At 39.5% G+C, this 22,264-nt stretch overlaps 1 protein-coding gene across 3 annotated transcripts in view; it reads left to right on the top strand.

Annotated features, from left to right (window-relative positions):
- Nucleotides 1-17,203, top strand: part of LOC136852282 (uncharacterized) — a 416,936-nt gene extending 399,733 nt beyond the window's left edge. The window contains exons 1-4 of one of the 3 annotated variants that reach the window (XM_067126779.1): nucleotides 2-3,006; nucleotides 14,631-14,810; nucleotides 14,940-15,027; nucleotides 15,833-17,203. In XM_067126779.1, coding sequence (XP_066982880.1) covers nucleotides 14,644-14,810; nucleotides 14,940-15,027; nucleotides 15,833-16,975 — 1,398 coding nt within the window. In that variant the 5' untranslated portion in view covers nucleotides 2-3,006; nucleotides 14,631-14,643 and the 3' untranslated portion in view covers nucleotides 16,976-17,203. Of the gene's footprint in view, nucleotide 1; nucleotides 3,007-12,702; nucleotides 13,500-14,630; nucleotides 14,811-14,939; nucleotides 15,028-15,832 lie in introns of those variants that run through there. The other 2 variants (XM_067126778.1, XM_067126777.1) reach the window with 2 other exon arrangements.
- Nucleotides 17,204-22,264: the final 5,061 nt, after the last annotated feature.

Genomic DNA, 22,264 nt, shown 5'->3' with positions numbered 1-22,264 from the left:
TTTGCTTCAATTTGGAAAAAGTTAGAACGTAACAGGCATACAGATATTAATTCCTTTTTAGATTGGTGACCTTGTATTGTACTAAAACTCGCAAAGTTTTTCCTAGATATTTAAACAATAATAACAAAAAATATGAAAGTGGTAAGTTTAGAAAGTCAGCCTTGAGAAGTGAATATGAAATTCATATTTATAAAGAATTTGAGGAAATTCGTTCTCTACAAAGCAAATGAGAATATTGGGAATAGAATTCGTGGTGAAATTAGTATCTGAGCAAAAATAGGCGAAAGAGTATATGGTGAAAACCTCTCGCTCTCTCTGTGTACTCGGAAAAGAGAAAATTGCTAAAAATTTTATAATGAAAATGAAGAAGTAGAACTGTCTTAAATGACTCAGAACCTATAAAGAGAAAACTTACTCATTTTACTCAAAAGTGCATGAAAAAGAATCAGAGCAAGATGTATTTGTGAATCTGACTGAAAATGTTATGGGACAAAAGGACACCAAAGTGCCTACTGAAGTGATGACCAGTTCTGAAGTACAGGATGCAATCTGCAACATGAAAAATGGAAAATGGCAAAGAAATGACGGACAATAAGACCACTTTTAGCTTTCTGAAAAGAAAACTAAACTTTGTCTGTCCATCCACACTTTTTCTGTCTGCCTTCAGATATTAAAACCTACTGAGGCTAGAGGGCTGCAAATTGGTATGTTAATCGTCCACTCTCCAATCATAAGACATACCAAATTTCAGCCCTCTAGCCTCAGTAGTTTTTATTTTTATTTCGGGCGTGCTGACCGACGAATTTCGAGGAATTATCGATTTTTAGTTTTTTACAGTTTTGGACAGATATATGACTAAATAAATATGTCCTGAAATGTTATTGGTAAAAAACCTTTTAGGCGAGTTCTTTTTACATTTTAGTTCACTGCATTTACCGGCATTGAGCGAAAAATTGTCACAAAATTTCTGCATGACTTTTTAGATGGAAGTGAGAGATATACTTTACTGGCTTTTTCTCTAAGAAATATATAATATCGGAGTAAATATGTATCTATGTATTTCGATATCGCCCTGTGAGCGACACTGAGCGACAAATTGTAGTACAATGTCTGTATGACTTGCCAATTCTGGATAGTAGAAAGTGAGAAATTTACTTCAGTATCCTGCTAAAAATACCCATTTTCTACGATAAAAGCTGATTCGTTCTCTAAAAAAATATCAAATCAAAGTAAATGTATATAAACGTATCTCGATATTTTGAACTCGTTATAGTCGTATCACAGATGTATCATGCCGACTAGTACACATATAATATTTTATATTTCTTGACATGTTTTTACTGGGTATTTTCAAAATTATGAAATTATATAAGTACGTAACAGTTCCAAACAGAGCATCGGGTTTTACCAATAGTGAATAAATCATCTCGTTGTGTGTGTGGTTCTGGCCCAAGGGAAATCCTAGTGCTTTGTGATGCATTTCCTTTTCGGATTTTCTTATCGTCTAACATTCACGCAATTTCTTGCCAAAAGCAAGAGAAGTACCACCCTTATGAGGGAGAAATTTGAACAACTGCGTCTCGTAAGTTTGTTACCAGAGAGGGACAGAAGCAGACGGGAATGTCTCGCCTGGGATAGCAACAACGCCAGAACGCCCATATCTAGGTAAGGGATTTGTTTTCCTATACTAGTGGTATTCAAATTAGTGATATTTAAATTAGTGATTACCATTTTTCATAATATTATAATAATTATGTAAAACCACAAAGCTTTATTTTACTACAGTGAGTTGTCGTCTGACTCGTGACTTGTGTAGGCTTGGTTGTTCAGCGTTTGTTTACTTTATCCTCACAGTTGTTTATTTACCCCTCTGGTATCTGAATGGAAAACATGTACAGTGGTAGCGTATATAGGTTATGAGGAAAACATGTACAGTGGTAGCGTATATAGGTTATGAAGAAAATTTATATTGATAGCATATATTTTAATAGGTTATAAAGAAAACTTTAGGGCGAGTGTAAAACGATGGGAACAAACCTTTCCTAGAATACCATGTCCTGGCCTAACCTCACAAGGGCATTGTATTTTTATAATTCATTATGGAAAAAATTTCGCACTGACGGAATATAGCCTACTATTTAGTATAGGTTATGGAGAAAACATTATATTAATAGCATATATTAATGAATTTTTATGTTATGAATAAACTTTGCACTTATAAATAAACCATGTTCAATAGTAAAATATGGACACATGTTGTGTTACAAGAGTATATATACAAAGCATATGTAGGTGTGGCTGTAGATATATAGTCTTGTAACACATCATCTCCCCATATTTTACCAGTGAACAGGGGCATAGAAGGAAGTGCTCGAAATATATGGTTGCAACGTTCAAATAGTGTTTAATGGGCCTTTTATATCTTCATATCATACTGTTGTATTACAGTAACAGATTTTCAGATATATATATTCTTAAGAATTTATCCCTCCCTCATCTAGCAGCCAGTAAGTAATTTATTTCTGTGAAGCATTTTCTCCTTTCATTTGATTGTAGGGCCAAGAAAACATGGCGGGTTTAGGGCCTGTTTTTCCACTCATGTAGGGTTAGCCCCCACCTCAGCTGACCTGGGATGGACAACAGGGACCCCACTTTCACCCACATCACGAGATATGGGAGTAGCTAGGCCGCTGTGGTCATGGGGATGTAGCCAGGCTGTGAGATAGATAGGAACTTAACCTCTAAGTATTTTATCTTAAGATCCACTTTTTCTCCACTCCTTTGCTGGCTTTATGACTCTTTGCAGATCGACAGAGGGGCCTAGACTTCGAAGCAAACAACCGTGGAAGGCATGCACTGTTTTTCCGGGAAGCAGCGCTTGGCAGACGACTCCAGACTCCAGCCCCAGACACAAGTCTGGTGCTTCCTTCCTTTTTACACTGATGAAAACTAACTTCGGTAACCGGCCAAGTCTCTCATGTTTAGCGCACACATCTGCAGGCCCAGGTACGTTGATCGCAATTAGTCAGTAAGCCAGCCCTTTCCCTCCCCCCTGAAATGCCTTGATTTTTCCATTCCTTCAAGCATCAATTTTCTCCCTCCAACAAAAAGCAGTGCCTTTGTTAAGTCGCTCTACTTCAAACAACCCATAAATCACCCCATGACTTGCCTTGAAATCAACTTAATATGATTCAGTGATAAGTATTCAAATATCACCCCCATAGTGCAAATTAAGAGCAAATTAGTTTAAGTAATATGAGTGTTTGATCCTCCCCGTGCAGAGACTCATTGATTAATTAATAGCAGGGGTGATTTCCTTTCTCTTCCGTGTTTGCACTAACTCCTGACCTCTCTTACATGAGCCATCTTAACCTGTCCAGTCCGCAAATCTATGCCCGACCATTGCATGACTACCATCCAACTCTGTAACCATTGCTGGTCGCAGCCTGATCGCAAGAATCCGTTGCCCACACAGAAATCATCTTAATTAACTGATTGCCATTACCCTGGAATTCACCCCTTCCAATGTACTATTGTCTGTGGATGCATTTTAACATAACAAGAGTCATTTGTTATTACGGGATTGTTGTATCTGTGGCCCCTCATAATTACATTGCTTATTTGCAAATCACTGCATTATTGATCTATTGTATGTAATTTGTGTGTCTGTAAATTGTTGCATATCCTTTTTGTCTTGCATACTTGCCCCATTCTCTGTAAATAACCCCCTTTTTAATTGTAAAAGAATTCTAATTCCAACTGGCGACCTTCATTACTTAAGTAAATCCAGGAAGATTCTAAGGTGAGTTTCCAGTAGTTTTCCTTTTATTCATAAACTTGGGACCCCCTTGGTATACAGGCAGTATTATAATAAATTGTTCAAATTCCCACCTACACCAAGGACCCAAGTTATATATATATATATATATATATATATATATATATATATATATATATATATATAGATAGATACAGATATATATAGATAGATACAGATATATATAGATAGATATAATATATATATATATATATATATATATATATATATATATATATATATATATATACATATATACATATATATATAGATGTATGTAAATGTATATATATGTATATGAATATCTTTTACTGTAATACAACAGTATAACATGAAGATATAAAAGGCCTTTAAAACACTACTTGAACATTGCCAACATATATTTCGAGCACTTCCTTCTGTACCCCTGTTCACTGGTAAAATATGGACAGATGAAATATTACAAGACTATATACACACTGCCACACCTATATATGCTTTGTATATATACTCTTGTAACACATCATTTGTCCATAGTTTACCATTGAACATCGTTGCAACGTTCAAATAGTGTTTTATGGGCCTTTTTATCTTGATATATATATATATATATATATATATATATATATATATATATATATATATATATATATATATATATATATATATATATATATATATATATATATATATACACTGTATATATGTAAGTATATATACACAGTAATTTTATGTATATATGTGTGTGTGTGTGTGAGTGTGTGTGTGTTTGAAGACCCAGATTTACTTGGATGGAAACTGAGATGTGAGGCTGGAGGTGAGTGGATGTTTGTGGAAGTGAAAGTGCAGGAAAGACACAAGTGGCAGAATCCCACAGAATTTGTCATTACTCGATTCAAAGTACCAAATTTACCTGTTTCTTTGCTTTCAGTTTTGGGAAGTGAAAATTATACAAGTAAATTGTAACGGGGGAATTTCATTCTTTATGCACGGAAGGATCACGTAGACTGTTGTTGCCAACATGGGGTGCGTTTAAAATTTCTAGAAGGGTGTCAGATGGTCAATGTTATTTACATTGCAACTTACGATCAAATACAACATCAAATGTATATAAAAACTAAGATGTTCTGCGTTCTAACTTTATTGTTTTATGATATCTATAAGTTGTTCGCATGCATCCATTGTATTATTTTCATTCTACCATTTGTTGTATACATATTTTTCTATTCTCATTTTTTGTCTGAGGCACCTAGATATGTATAATTATGAATATTTTCATATGAGTATGTTTAGTTATGAATAATTTCAGCATGAATACCGCATAGGAACATAAGCATATTTAGCCAGTACATTTTTATCTATAGATAAGAGTGATTCGTGGGCAGGGAGTGTACTGAATGTAATGATACGTAGCACCAAAAATTCTTGTCTTGTTTCTTTTTATAATTTGTATTCATTTCACTTATTATGCTAACTGCATATCAAATAGTTTATAATCCAGTGTTGCCTCAAGTGGTGTTGTCCATGTGGAGTCATCTCGTTAAAATTTAATGTGTGGGAAGGTCAAACACCGCTGAGAGTTTCTCAGCCGGTTGCCAGGTAGCGCAAAGAACATTTGTGTTTTTCTCATGGCCGAGAGTGGTGACACAACATATTCAGACGCGAAAATTATGAATGATTTTTTTCAGAATTGACTGAATAATCACTATATGTTGATACAATGAGGCGCTGAATATGACATGTGGATTTTATATGCATCTCTTTTGAAGCGTGGATAATTAGTATGGCAGAGTTCTCATCAAAAGAAGATAAAAATTCTCAGAGAACATACATTAAGTATGGGTTCACGCCGAATGCCAAAGGAAATGAAGAAGTGTCTCAGTCTGTCGTTTGATGCTAAACGTAGAGCAGTGATGCTCCGAATTGGAAAGATGTAGCGGGATATAATCTAGAACAAACTAATAAGCCAAACGGTTATTACAATACTAAGAAGGAATTACTTATGAACGTGAGGCTAGGTCTCCAAAAATTGTGTTGGCATACCTTTATAGCCAATTAGAAACCCCACAGTATTGCCAAACCTTCGTCAGAACTAACTGTTTCATTCTTGTTAAGGAAAGTAGTGACAGATTTTATATCTCTTTCTAGCATCACCGAGAATTGCCATATACGTTCAGCCAAGCTGCAGCAATCGACAAGATATGTTTGTCACCAATCACTGTCATTCAGTGACACGCAAAAAGTTACGTGTAATGTTTTTATTTACTGATTTACGGCTGACATTTGTCCACAGAAAACAATGGCAACCTATAATGATGCTTTTATGACAGTGTCCAGATTCTTTGAAGAACAATAGACGAATTTTTACCAGGCACGAAGCAGAGAATGTGTTTCTGAATTAAATGGTTCAAGACTTGAATACAAAGGGGAGCTTGTCTGTCATAAGGCAAAACGATCAGTTACTTTGAAATCAAACGTCTGTGAGGTTCAAGAGAAATGTCAAAACAGAGACTGATTCTTTATGATCTTGTTTCAGATTTAACTGGCCTTGTGCCAGCACGGGCTCTTGCTCCTAGAGCAGCCCATAACTCTACGTTGATGATGAGTCTGTGAGATGGCTTTATGATTCTTAGCAAAAAGCGGACGGAAAGGTAGCAGGCAACCCAAGGCCTCCCCGCTGCGTCCATACAAGATTTGTTTTCTGGCAAGCATAAAAATACGTACAACATTCGTTACATGGCATATAAAAGGTAGATATACATATAGGCAGAAAGGCCGTACAATGATAACAAAGATGAGATACATAAAGAATCTGAAATAAAGACAGGTAAAGTACATGATGTGATTAATGTACATCTGATAGGAGAAACACAAGAAGGGAGAGGCGCGATTTGTCGCCCTTACAAATACTCCCCCGCCAGGACAATAATTAGAGGAGCAATTATTGGATGAAACAATATTAATCATGGAGGCGCTGGGGCAGTCAGAGTGGGCCCCTGCTTCTGGAGAACTGTGGGCACCGGGTGGAGTTGACACCTGGGGATGGCTGGGTGCGTTTCCTGGGCCACCCCGGTCCCTGCCTTGGTGGGAAGTGAGTGCGTCTGCAGGCAGGTATTGCAGGGAAACTCTGTGGCGCCTGCCTACTTCTTCGCAAACTTCACCGTCCAACTGGAATGCGGGTTTCAGCGTGTCAATCGTGATCCAGTCCTCCCGCCCGTGGATGTCGAGGAGGAATGCTTTGCTGGCCCGCCTGATGACTCTGTGGGGGCCCCTGTAGGGCCTGGTTAAGGGCAGGCAGCGAGCATCCACCCTGACGAAGACGTAGGCACAGGAGTGTAAGGCGGGTGGGCTGTAGGTGATGGTTCTGTCAGCGAAGGTCTTGTGACAGGGTGTGAACCTTTGTGCAAGTTCCCTCAACCTCAAGAAGGGGTGTTGGCGCCGTCAGCCGACGATGGGAAGAATTCACTGGGTACGGCCAGTGTTTCCCCGTAGACTTTCTCAGCAGGGGAAGCGTCGCCATTTGCTTTCGGTGCGGTGCGGAGACCCAGCAGGACCCAGGGCAGCTGTTCCTTCCACCTCTCGTTGTGCAGCGTGCCATGAGAGCTGCTTTAAGAGAGCGGTGCGCCCTCTCGACCATGCCATTTGCTGTGGGGTTGTATGCCATTGTGCTGTGTAGAGTTGTACCCATCAGGCGTGCCAAGGAGACCCAGAGCTCTAACAGGAAGGCAGGTCCCCTGTCCGTAGTGATGCTGTCTGGCACTCTGAAGTGGATTATCCAACTGGAGAGGAGGGCCTCTGCGCATGATGATGTTGATGCTTCATCTATGGGGGTTGCTTCGGGCCAGCGAGTGGAGCAGTCTGTGATCGTTAGGAGGTATCTGGTTCCCCCCTACTGTGGAAGGGGCCCAACGACATCGCTGTGGATGTGGCCAAACCGCCGATGAGGCTGGGGAAAATCGCCGATACCGGACTCTGTGTGCTGGGATGTTTTGCTCGTCTGGCACAGGATGCAGCTCCTTGCCCATTGGCGGACGTCCTTGTTGATGCTGTGCCAGACGAACTTGTCAGTCATTAGGCGTGCCATTGTGCACCCCGATGGATGGGAGAGACTGTGGACTATGTCGAACACTTGTTTTCTCCTCGATGTGGGCACCAGGGGGCATGGGCGGCCTGTGCTGGTGTCGCAGAGGAGAGTTGTGTCCGAGTTTGCTAGGGGCACATCTTCCCATTTGAGAGCCATCACTGCTGTCCTGTAGTCCGCCGTCTCTGGGTCTGCTACTTGTTCTCTCGTGAGGTCTTCGTAGTTGATGCCGAGGTGAAGGGAATTGATCTCTATTCTTGACAGAGCATTGGCCACGGGTTTTTCTTGCCAGGGACGTAGTTGGTGGTGCAACTGAACTTGGAGATGGCAGTCAGGTGCCGCTGTTGCCTTGCAGACCACGCATCCCCTGTTTTGCAAATGCGTGAACCAAGGGTTTGTGGTCTGTTAGGATTGTGAATTCAGTTCCCCCCAGCAGGTACTTGAAGTGCCTCACAGCCTGGTAGATAACCAGCAGCTCTCTGTCACAGGCATTGTACCTGGTCTAAGCTGGCAAAAACTTGCAGCTGAAGAAGGCCAAGGGCTGGGGTGTGCCATTCACCAGCTGCTCGAGTACTGCACCGCAGGCGATGCTGCTGGCATCCATTGTCAACCTGAGGGCAGCGGCGGGGTTGTGGTGAGTTAAGGTGGTGGCACTGGTGTTGTTACCAAAGTCAGGCGCCGATAGTCCCTACAGGGCCTCCATGAACCATAGGATTTCTTTACCATGTGGAGGGGGGGACACCCACGGGCTTGATGCCATTTTACAGACGCCCATGCGTTCCACTTCTGCAAAGGCCCATTTGGCATCTTGTAACTTCTGGGGGGACAGACGTCGGAACTTGGCATAAGTTGGTGGACCCATTGTGGTGATGTGGCGGAAGATGCCGTGCTTTGCTGAGGCCCCAGGTGACTGGCGCAGTTCTGGTTTGAACACATCCGGGAACTCCTGTAGGAGGGACATGTAGCTGTTGGGGGCTGTGGAGCAGATGGAGGGCATCCCGGATCCATTGGAGAGCTGACGGGAATGGCACGTCCCTGTGTCGAGAAGGCATTGTCTGGCAACGTTGACTAGTAGTCCGTGGTGCCCTAGGAAGTCCGCACCCAGCAGAGGGAACTTAACATCCGCTATGACAAAAGGCCAGTGGTATCTGCGCCCTAGGATTGAGATAGCCCGGGTCGTCGTGCCATAAGTGCAGATGGGAGTTCTGTTTGCTGCTATGAGGGCAGGTACTGTGAGTTAGGTATTTTTTCTAAACGAAGCTTCCCTGGATGGCAGGAAAACCAACTGCATTGCCCCCACATCAACCAGCAGGCAGCATTTGGGAATCTCATCTGTGATGAAAAATCCTACTGGGAGGGTGGAGTTGGGTTTTTCTTCCACAGCTGTTACTTGTGGCTGGCTTTGTCATTTTTTTGTGAAAGAACACGGAGGCCTGCAGGTTCTGGCGTTGGTCCCGAACTTTCTATGGTGGAAACACCATGCCGGGTTTGGCCATGTCTTGTGCTCTCTGAGCAGCGGTCTTTTCTTATAAATGGCTTTGATGTCTCTGTCGTCATTGCCGTCTTCCTCCAACAGGTTGCAGGCTCCCAAGGCGGTGGCCACGAGGGTGGTGGCATGTGTCGAGGCCTTGATGGCCTCGTAAAGTTCCTGGGCATCATTGACTAAGGCATCCATGTCCGGGTTCTCTGCATCCCTTATCTGGCACCGAACTTCCCATGGAAGGCGCCGAAGGAAAATTGCTTTTGTCAGGTCTATTGTCCTTTTCCTCCAATTCTCATCGCAACCTGGGAGGGTTTTTAACCCCTGCAGCTAGTCCCAGGCTTCCCTTGGTGATGCATCTCCGAGGGGCTGGGATAACAGGTCGAATGTGCGCTGCGCTCTCTCGGACACGGGCACGGAGTAGGAATTCAGCAGTTTGTTCTTTAAGTCCGTGTATGTGACTTTGTCAGGTTGCACGTCCAGCCAGGGGGATTATTCTGTTGAATACTTCTTCTGGGAGTGCCGTCATGACTGTCTGATTTTGTAGCATCACCTGAGATGTGCGCCATGCGAAAATGCGCGTCTGCGCGCCAGAACCATCATGACATGTTTTGCCGCGAGAGCGGGGAATGTTTGACTGTGTCTGGCCTTGTTGGTGAGACAAGCATACACACAATGCTAGCAGGTTTGCATTGAGGTTCTGTTTCTGACATCTTTACTTCTTATGCACCAAAATGCTGGAAAATGCGCCGTATTGAGTCCATTAATGGTGCTGATTTATGCGAGAGGTCGAACGAAGTGCCAAAACGTGCCCTTTTGGGTACACCGTATTTAGTCCGTTAATGGCACGGTTTCCAGCAGGGAGGGTACTATCAGAGGCCTAAACTTTATGCTGTAGTTAGTCTGCTAAAGGCTTTCTGATGGTAGGGTGCGGCCGTAGTTAGTCCGTTAATGGCTGGGCCAAAACCGCGCTACCTGTCCCTGACCCAGGGTCACCAATGTGAAGTTCAAGAGAAATGACAAAACAGAGACTGGTTCTTCATTATTCTCGACAGGTGTTTATAAGACAAAAAGTGGACGGAAAGGTAGTGGACAACCCAAGGCCCTCCGCTGCGTCCATACAAGATTTGTGTTTTCTGGCAAGCATAAAAATACGTACAACATTCGTTACATGGCATATAAAAGGTAGATATACATATCGGCAGAAAAGCCGTACAATGATACATAAGATGAGGTACATAAAGAATCTGAAATAAAGACAGGTAAAATACATGACGTGATTAATTTACATCTGAAAGACAAACACAAGGAAGGAGAGGCGCAATTTGTTGCCCTTACATGCCAGGCATTTTTATATTTTATTGAATTTGTTACATAACATGGTTTTTGTAAAGAAGAGTAGCCAGTTTTTTTATTATGAACTATCAAAGGTTGTTCTAATCCAAGAGCTCTAGTGACAATGAGAAGACTACTGTATGCATTCATTTTCCATTATATGTGGACCAGGCTTTCTCTCCAAGTTGATTATGAACTTCTGCCTCGTTGTATTTTCAGGTGTGATTGATCACCCTGTCATTGTCCGCCTTTCTCATTTGCTGTCAAATTACTGTTCATTTATTTATTAACTCTAATCCAATTTAGGATCTCATAGCTTCAGCTGAATGCCACCAAGACTGGTCCTGCTTTATATCTTCTCTCCCATGCAGTCATTTCAACTCAGCTTGGTAAAAATGAAATTCACCCTCCTACTTCTCTCATTATTTTGATGTTCGGATTACATCGGCCTTATTTTTGGTCCCAGTTACTGTAGCCTTATGTTAGCCTTACAGGACCCTGTTAGGGGCACTGATTCCATTCAAGGAGTGTTTTTCTTTTTGCTATTAAGGATCCCCTTACCCCTTCTCTTTCGTTCCTTTACACGATTCTCTGCTCTCTGTTTTCCACAAGTAATTCAGTCTTTGTAACAATTAGGTAAAGGGTATTGATGAGTACCATTATTTACTTTCCCTCTTTGGAATTCTCTCTCTTCCCCACTTCACTGATCTTAAGAATCTCCCATCTTTCAGCGGTGGGCAGTATGCAGACGCCTGGTCCTTGCACTCCGGTGATTTCTCTCCCGATATTTTGAATCATAGCGAAACGACATCCTGTTTAGTTCAATTACAAAATGCTTTTTAAAATGTTCCGCATGTATAATGTACATATGTCTGAAAATTTATGCAGAATTTACACATCAAAGATGTATTAAAAACTTTAAATAATTTTTCCATTACAACTAATGAGAACATTTTCTTCAGGTGGTAATGCCACAAAAAGATGTTTGAAAACAACTGTTTTGACCCATTCAGAATATTTTTTTTTATTTGGGCAAGCACTCTTTTTTTTCGTGTTTGAACTGAGCTTCCAAATATCGAAATGAATGTCAGAAATTAAACTTTGAAGCATTTTTTTTTTCAAATGTACTTTTAATCTTTTACCATTGTGTTTCCTCAGTGGGTGACCTCAGAGATACGAGACATAATGGAAACAAATTCATAAAACTAAACCATCGACATACAAGGAAGTCAAGCAGTTTGCGTCTGATGTCAAATTGCCGACTGTGAACTGATTAAAAATACTGGGAGCAATATTACCATTCAAAATACTGGGAGTGATATTCCCCGTCAAAATACTGGGAGTGATGTTCCCCGTCAAAATACTGGGAGTCATATTACCATTCAAAATACTGGGAGTTATATTACCATTCAAATTACTGGGAGTGACATTCCCCGTCAAAACACTGGGAGTGTTATTTCCATTCAAATTACTGGGAGTGATATTCCCCGTCAAAATACTGGGAGTTACATCGCCATTCAAAATACAGGGAGTGATATTACCACTCAAAATACTGGGAGTAATATTCCCCATCAAAATACTGATATTACCATTCCAAATACTGGGAGTGCTATTACCATTCAAAATACTGGGAGTGTTATTACCAATCAAAACACAGAGTGATATTACCATTCAAAATACTGGGAGTGCTAGTACCAGTCAAAAGTACTGGGAGTGCTATTACCAGTCAAAGTACTGGGAGTGATATTATCAGTCAAAATACTGGGAGTGCTATTACCAGTCAAAATAATAGGAGTGCTGCTACCATTCAGACTACTGGAAGTGATGTTACCATTCAAAATAGTGGGAGTGATATTACCCGTCAAAATACTGGGAGTGATATTACCATTCAAAATACGGGGAGTGATATTCCCTGTCAGAATACTGAGAGTTATATTACATTTCAAAATCCTGGGAGTGCTATTACCAGTCAAAAGTACTGCGAGTGCTATTACCAGTCAAAAGTACTGGGAGTGCTATTACCAGTCAAAAGTACTGGGAGTGCTATTACCAGTCAAAAGCACTGGGAGTGCTATTACCAGTCAAAAGTACTGGGAGTGCTATTACCAGTCAAAAGTACTGGGAGTGCTATTACCAGTCAAAAGTACTGGGAGTGCTATTACCAGTCAAAATACTGGGAGTGCTATTACCATTCGAAATACTGGGAGTGCTATTACCATTCGAAATACTGGGAGTGCTGTTACCATTCAAAATACTGGGAGTGCTATTACCATTCAAAATACTGGGAGTGCCATTACCAGTCAAAAGTACTGGGATTGCCATGACCAGTCAAAAGTACTGGGATTGATATTGCAAGACAAAATACTGGGAGTCAGCACACACTATCTAGTATGTGAAACCAGGAACAAAAGCATATATCGCTTTGTTAAAGATCCCGGCATAAGTTGGACAAAATGGATGTGCTAAACAAATTAGTGTACTCTGTTTGGACAGCGAATGCCAGTTGCCACATAATATAATTATCTTCTAAGTTAAACCTGCAATAGTAAAAAGATCTTCTCTCCTTTCGTCTAATGGTGATATACCCAGTGATGCAATGAGAAGCGAAAACGTAATAATATTGTGAAGGATCCCTAAAGCTTTGAGAAATGGAACGTGTAAGATTTATCTAATTTGCATCGGACGGCTTTGGCTCCCAGACCTTGTATCCAAGGCTCTCTGTTGTCGCTACGCGAGATACAAATGCAGTAGTTTACTCTGGTCACCAGTTGGACAGACTTCTTCGCTTTGCGTTCATTCAGCCGAAGGTCAGATATTTAGAGGAACATTTTCCACTGTTTGTACTTCGTTGAAACTATTCACTTCAGCGATATGAAAATGGTCGAATAATCAAGAAACTGTTGTAACAAAAAAAAAAGTTGTAATGATGGCATTATAGTACCAACTCGTCTGTCCCCGAAAAATTAACATTCATTGACATTTGGTTATGGCAACAAGTGGGATGTACCGCCCGCAGACAGAGGATGAGAGAAAATGCTAGAGAAAGGACGCAAGGGAGAGTAACAAACGCTTATGAGAGAGACGAGAGAGTGAGAAACAAACTAATACAGAGAGAGAGAGAGGGAGAAATGAATGGAGAGAGAGAATAACAAACGAATGGAGAGATAAAAGTGATGGCGATCCCATTGTCTTAGAGCTTCGTATAATAGGACTTGGAAAGTCTAGGCCCCGTCTTTTTTTTTCAAACTCGGTTAATTGACGAAATTCAGTACTCTTCATATAAAAATTGCAACTTTAAATAATATACCCTACCCTTTAAAAAGTTAATGCTCATAGAAAAGTGCGAAAGATTCTCAGTTAGGCTCAGCTTTCCCTTATCAATTATTATTTTTCCTTGACTAATGTTTCCCGGTTCGAAGTAAAACCGGCATAACGTAGAAAAACATAATTGTAAATGCGCCTCCAATTATAGATTTGTTTTTATTTCCGTTTTTGGATTAAAAGATATTTATCCATGTTGATAAGCTTTCGCTGTATTTAGTAGCAGAGAAGGGGAAATGCATTTTGTACGCAGGCCCATGCTAATTTTAGCTCACACCAGTGTCAACAAACTAATAGACCAATACTCGAAGTCAGAATCCGACGATGGTTATTAGGTTTTCTGGGCTAGTAGTAAAAAAATTGCTAGACGTCAAAAAAGGTTGGTCTAATAGTTTGAGAATGCTTACTTTTTCTTATATCTTGTCTAACAACAGTTAGCAAGGAAGAGAATCGCTGAATGTCTATTCATATTGTAGATTCCTTTGGGGATTTTATCAGTTTTCAAACATGCTCAGTGAAATCTGCATAGAAAATTTTAGTTTTGCAATTAACGGCAATTAATGTGCCGCTTTCTCCAGTTAAAAATGAAGCTTTGACGAACCTTCCTAAATTCACAGTGACTGAATCACAATGGAATCGAAGGCTGGAGAATGGATCGGCGAAGCCTCCGACATTGAGAAGCTCTACGAGCAGAGTCACAAAAGAGGAAGCTTCTTGCTGGTTTACCAGTTGAGCTTGAGCAGCGTCCATCCTCTGCAGGAAGGCCAAGTGAAAACAGCCCTCATCCATTTGCACAGGTATTAATTGCTGAAATCTTTTTAATAAGTAAAGTGCTTTTGTGAGATGCTCCATGTCATTGTCCTTACGAAAAAAACATTAAGCAATGCATCTAAATTTTTTAATTTTATTTCATATGTGGTTCACAGGAAGTGTCCGGCTCTCCGTGTTTGTTTTGGTCAAAGGAATAACAAAATTTGGCTTCGGTACATGGCCGAAGAGAAACTTGATTTTCAGGTAAGAGAACAGTAATTATATTGCCAAACACGAATTCACTGACTTATAAATATGCATTGTCTGGAAATGTTATACTCTGTAGATTAACCAAGAGAATTAGCTTTTGACGCGCGGTACGCGCACTGGAACCCGGGGCTGCTGTCTCCCTACCCTCCCGATCCCCCACCCACCCAGCCCCCACCCGGGGCGGACAAACTGGTTTGCAAGGGTTAGGTGGCTTTGTCATGTCTTCCCTACTGTCACCCGGGGAAAGACAACTAAGATCCACTTGGATTTTATTATTATAGATAAAAGGAGAGAGAGGTAATTTTTTTAATGGATTCATTTATATTAATGAGTGAAGACCAAGATGATATTTAAAGTTAATCAAGCGCAATTACCTGTAAGCATAGTAAGCTGATAATCAGTATTAATAAGACCCTCTATCTCCAGCCATTCATATAACTTGTTTATCTTGTACCTACAGATATGACACACCGGTAGTACAAAGAATGCAAATAACTCTTATCCTGAAATATGTTTTGTTTATATTTTCTATATATATCGGTCATTTAGTATTTTATTACGGCTATATCCATTCACCATTGTTTTAGCTAAGCTCAGTTTTCAAAAGCGATTCAGAATTAATAAGATGATGGCTCCAACTTCGGATTAAACAAAAACTTTTTGACAGATATGATTTCGAGAAAACATCGCAAAAGAAAAGACAACCGTTGTATTCGTTATGAAGTTCATTTATGAATAAAAAGCTCCTTCTGAAAGGAACTGCAGACACATTAAATAATGACATTTCCCATTTGCAAAGGTTGTGAGAGACGCCGCACAGGACGACTTGAGGGATCTACTCCAAACGTACCAATATAACTCGGAAGAAGGACCTTTGTGGTGCGTCCGATTGCTAATGAATGCTGGTGACTCCCTTGCTCTAGATGAAGACCTCCCCTGCACATCCCACTTATTCTTCGGAATACACCACGGCATCACTGACGGATTCACTATGATGAAAACATGTGGAAGTTTTGTCAAGATCCTCAATGACGTCATAGATAACCGGCCAATTTGCGATAAGGAGCAAATAGGATATTTCGTATCAGATACAGAGAACGAGAAGCTCGTTGCTGTCAAGATGTCTGCTCTCAAGCAGGATCGGCCTTTGATGCAAGAGCTCATTTCAAGAGCAGAGGACAAAGGCGCTGGTATGCCTCTGCTTTTAAAAATCAGACCTCCTCCTGAAGGAGAGGACAAGAGTTGCAGCCTGATACACGTTTTCGACAAGGGCTCGACTCAGAGGTTCATTGAGAAATGCAAAGCTGAAAGGGTTTCGATCAGTTCTGGTTTCGCGGCTCTTGTCAATGCCTCCATGGTTTCCTTCTTTGCAGAGAATCGGTACATCGAAGATTCTTATAGAATGTGTAATGGCCACGTCATCAATTCCCGTCGTTACTGGCCGGCTGATAGCTCTGATGCCATGGGATGCCATGCCCTCTCCCCCCTCAATTTATGGATAGATGTCCCCAGAGACTTACATAAAAAGTTTTGGGACTTTGCTCGAAATCTCCATCAGGACCTCCATCATCACCTCAAGGAGGAATCGATTCTCCTACGTGAAGCGTACATAAAACTAACTAATAATGAAGAACCCAGTTACGACGAGATGTTTTGCTCATCCGCCCCGATGCAAGTTGATTGTGTATTTTCTAATTTAGGAGACGTGACGCATTACTTCGGGGACGGAGGACCATACGTAAAACCCTACCTCTTGGTACGACACGCTTCACTGCACCACACGGACATCCAAAACTTTGCATACTTTATCCATACATTTAGGGGTCGATTCACAGTCAATTTACTGTACAACTCTAAATATGTTGCGAAGGCTGTAGCTCAGGAACACTTCAGTCGGATTATCAGCATGATGGAAAATGTGAAAAATGGCAGTTTTTATTAAATGGCATTAAATTGAATCAGTGCATCCTGAGAGACCGTTACTAAATGTTTTCAAGTTGTAAGATATAGAGCAGTTTACATGACATTCGAGTTCAGGAAGTGCAAATTCCTTTCGAGCTTCAAGGTGACTGGCAGAATTGTCATTTTACTACCACTTCGGCACTGGTCACATTGAAACATCGATCTCTAATATATAATCATTACTACAAATAAAATATCATATACAAAATATTTTTCTTTTACCTCTCTCTCTCTCTCTCTCTCTCTCTATATATATATATATATATATATATATATATATATATATATATATATACATACATACATGTATGTATGTATGTTACAGTCAATGTCTAAATCCACACAATTTGTAAAGTGAAGCTCCTTCAGACAATATGTGAATTGCCTGGTTCACCCAGTCAGTTTAGAAATCGGCTAAAGTTTACAGGCAGTTTACAAAGTGACCAAAATTCTGATAGATTTTCTTGGCATGTTGACTGAAATGTAATTGGCTAATTTGCCTTTTGGCAGTTTGTGTGATGATGTCTTGGTAGTATTACCAGTGTGTGTGTGTGTGTTTTCATCTGATCCACACTTACATTTTACTCTTATCATTCAGAACCCCTTGTCCTGCCATTGCGTTTACTTCGACTCTAGAAGATATGGCGTGTTCTGAGGAAGCACAATTTTTCGAGAAAGTGATGTTGAAGAAAAACTCTGATTCGGCATCATAACTGCTGACTAAAGTTGAATACTTCAATCTGATAGAGGAACTTAGAGTAGCAGCATCTGCAAAAGATAAATCAAATCGGCAGTCTTACAGCCTTGGATGCTACGAAATTCTTCAGTGTGGTAACGTTGAAAAGTTGGTAAAGAAACGGAGTGACAGAACTCAAGAACCTGTTTACTTTGTGCACATTGAGGATATGTTTGACACAATAAAACGTGCTCATATTACTACGGGTCATGGCGGCAGAGACAAAACAGTGAGAGCTTTGTCAAGATATGTAAACATTACTAGAGATATTTTACAACTGTTCAAATCTTTGTGTGTTCAGTGTCAAAAGAAACGGAAAAGATGTACGACCAAGGGTGTTACTGTCAAACCGATTTTATCAAAGGACTTTGGCTCACGAGCTCAGGTGGGTCTCGTTGACATGCAGTCTTGTGCCAAAGGAGAGTATAAGTGGATAATGGTGTGTCAGGATCACCTAACAAAGTATTGCATATATCGTCCCTTAACTTCAAAAAGGGATGCTGTGGTTGCATTCCAACTAACTGACGTATTTCTAATGTTCGATGCACCTCAAATTCTTCAAAGCAGTAATGGTAGTGAATTTACAGCAGTAGTCGTTTCGGAACTCAAACTTCTTTGGCCAGACTTGTTAACGGTCCATGGTAAACCAAGGCATCAGCAGTGTCAGGGATCAGTTGAACGCCTCAGCTGTGATATAAAAGGCATGCTTATTTCAAGGACTCGGTGATAATGATACAAGTGACTGGCCAATGGGTCTCAAGTTTGTGCGGTTTCAAAAGAACTTAAGTTACCATTCTTGACAGGGGGCCTAGGCGAACGTAAGCACTGAGTGAGTGTCTCTAATGGTTTCTTCGTATTTCTCCAGCATATGAGACAGTGGAACAATAATTTTGTGGAATATTTATGAATATGCAGTGCTTCAGTGAAGGTGACAGGCTTTTGTAATAGTTATCATCAGTGCTTGAAAGTTTGTAAAAGAAAAAAAATGCATATTACTAAGGTTTCATAGCCGAAAACTTTACATGCCCTAAAGCTATTTGCCTTTGGGCAAGCAACAAAGACGCTAAAGCTTTGTATACTGTGCTGCCATCTAGTGAATGGCCATTAAAGAGGAAAGACACTTCGGTTTAGAATTCTCCTCTTACCTTTCAGTGGAAGCCGTTACCGAAATCCTTTTTGAAGGGATGAAATTAGGATATGGTGATATGATAGGAGTCCAGATATTAAAGAGGAATAGAATTGTAACAAAATTGCCTTCAGCTACATTTGAGTGTTATTGATAAATATGAGAATAAAGAAATCCCTTTAAGGAACCCATTTAAAGCTAAAGTATATAACTTGAGTGCTGTGTATACATATGTATCAATTAGAAATGCTCCCATTGTGCTTGATGACCAGCTTATAACCGAGTTTTGAGCAAATATGGCAAAGTTTTTAAGCAATTATGGAAAAGTTGGTAATATTAGAAAGAATAAACACAGTTCGTACCATGATCAAGAAAAACATACCATCCATGACTAATATCCAAGGGTTTAATGTATCATTTTTCTATGCTGGCCAACAGAAAGCTTGTTTCAAGTGTGGTCAAATAGGACATATAATAAAGGATTGCCCCATATCCTTGACAGTAGAATCTGTCCTATTCTCAGAAAGTGGTTTTCCCAAGCTGACACCAAGACGAGAGACAAATCAGAGGAGGAGCCAAAGTTAGAGAGGAAAATAGTAACAGTGCAGAAGAAGATATAAAGGACCTGGGTGCCTTCAAATCCACTTAAGTATTCCTTTTCATCTTAAAGTTCATTTAAAGAGATTTCCTTTAGGATACATACATATCTAAATGTAAGGAGAATTTCTTTGCGTGTCCTTTGAATGAGGATTACGAAGTAAAGATTGTGCTTGTGCCAATCTCAGTTCAGGATAAGAATATCGATTGCACCATTTGAATCAACGGTAAGTTGATAACATTTATGTCTTGAATAATATAAACAACGGAATATGGTTTGGATTGTGTTAGAATAATATAGTTGAAGTAACCTGTGGCCGTAGTATAAAACTTAGGCTACGGTTAGGTTAGTACATTTCAAACCGTTTAGGCTGTACGATTACTTAGGATTTGAAATGCTATACTTAATCTGAACGAGTCGGAATAAACTGGTGCCATGACCAGGATCGCAGTGATTGGTTGTTATAGCAGTGATCTGTATAGTTGGTGTTTATGAAATTTTAAGATGTGTTGTATCACTGGCGTTACAGATGAAAACGTGACCAGTTGATGGTGGCAGCCATTTTAGAATCAGTCACATGTTAGCCTAGCCTGAAATGGATAAGTAGTAGGATTAAAGATACTTAAGTGAAATTCAATTTGAAATAAAACCCTATGTTGTACATTGCATATATGTGTGTGTGTAGTCAAGGGCACATATATATAATATAAGTGGTAGTGATCTACCATTGATTAATTTGAAGAGGTATGGCAAAGTTCTAAATATTATATTTGCTAGTGTGGTATATATATATATATATATATATATATATATATATATAGTATATATATATATATATATTTATTTATATATTTATATATTTATATATTTATATATTTATATATTTATATATTTATATATTTATATATTTATATATTTATTTATATATTTATTTATATATTTATTTATATATTTATTTATATATTTATTTATTTTATTTATTATTTTATTTATTATTTTATTTATTATTTTATTTATTTTATTTATTTATTTTATTTATTTTATTTATTTTATTTTATTTATTTTATTTATGGAGCTGGCAGTTTGTACACTTTTTTAGTATTAAGAATTTATATGTGTTGGTGTTGGTAAATTATAGGCTAAGATGTCTGACATGGGCGGATTAAAGAGGAGATAGGGGGGTTTTAAGTCTGTGATAATTTACTGGTCAAAAAAGGTTGAAACCACTATTGATACTGGTGATATCAATAGTATTTCTTTGAGAGATCCCTTGAAGGAATATTTGCAGAAAATCCAGGTATTGGATAGTGAAGTATTGGATCTAACGGATCCTGGAGGACAACCTGACCGAATTGTGAATCAAGAGGAATATAGCCTAAAGGTAGGCACTGAAATTCATGTACTAAACTCCTCTATCACGAGTCTTCTAGCTGTAAGGGGTGAACCTTGTGGGAAATTTGTATCATTCAGTGGGAAGATTGAGAGAAACGTACACTATAAATTACAAGGGTAATTCCTTCCACTGAACATTCTCCAGTAAATAAGGTAAGCAGTAAAGGATGGGCTGTTAAGCACACAATTCTTCCGTGCACTTAATGTGCTTTTAGACTTGTGACAGAAAATCCAAAGGATTGATTAATTGCTTTGTAAACTTAATTAAATTCAGGTATGAGTAAATTTTGGGTAAATTCAATTAAACTAATGGGACTTAAGAGTAAATTAAACCAAGGCCATAAGAATTCCGGGCACGTTCATTTAGGCCAAGAAATTCAAGTAAGTTTCGACCAAGTTAAAATCAAGTTAAGGCAGAGTAAGTACGAAATCTAATGGCAAATATGCAGACAGGCCTAATTTGGGCTAATTATTCTAGCACGCCCATGTAATTATGTACATCTATGTAAAATTGTTCAGTCTAAGCCTATGCACAATTTTCTCATAGGCTCCAATATTATTATAACAGCCCAATTAAGTAAAACGCCCCTAGAAGTAAAGAAAGGTAAAACAGTTTATTACGGCTTTAAAACAAGCAAGTAAAACTTTAATTGACGAAACTGCTTCCTATCAGACGACAGTAAACTCGAATCGCTTGACCGAGACAGTGGTGACCTGGCCTGGGAATCGTATATCAACCTACCTTATAGTTAGCCTAAAGTTTGAACACACTGATCTTAATTTACCCCTATACTGAAACAAACCCTATATATTTGATTAGTAAAATCAATGACCTCTAGTTAAGTTCCAGGAAATAAATTTGTACATTTGTAAAGTTTATGCTACCCACCAACATGTTCCGACAACAAAGGGAACGGAAGGCCACTTCAGTTTTTTGGTTGTAAATAAGGATCTGGAAAGGATATGGGGTTGGGATATGTAAACAAGGAAAAGGGGGACATATGGATCAAAGGTCTCCATGTTATCAAGTTTTATAACGCGACACTAAGCAAATTGTTTAAGTTAACATGATTACATATGCGTCTGGCATGCCTCTTGAATCTACAGTGGCCGAGTTAGGCCACCCTCGGTCTAAGCCCACCGAAAGGCTTGCCAGGTCAATGGTTCTTATCACTCCCTAAATTAATTTCTTTGCTAATTTGAAAGAACATTTATCTCTGTATTTATTAAATCAATCTAACAGTAGTGGTGAAAATAATCAAATTTAAATGCTAAGTAAAATTAAAGTATATAAAAAAATGCTAAGGACTCTGCTAGACTCACTAAAGAAAACGGAGTATAGTTACTTGTAACTCTTGGCTAGTGTAAAGTTACCTAAATTAGACCTCAAACATTTCGATGGTGATGTATCGGAATG

The sequence above is a fragment of the Macrobrachium rosenbergii genome, chromosome 25, assembly GCF_040412425.1.
Source record: "Macrobrachium rosenbergii isolate ZJJX-2024 chromosome 25, ASM4041242v1, whole genome shotgun sequence".
Taxonomy (NCBI): Eukaryota; Metazoa; Arthropoda; class Malacostraca; order Decapoda; family Palaemonidae; genus Macrobrachium; species Macrobrachium rosenbergii.
This window is presented reverse-complemented; position numbering and strand designations above follow the sequence as displayed.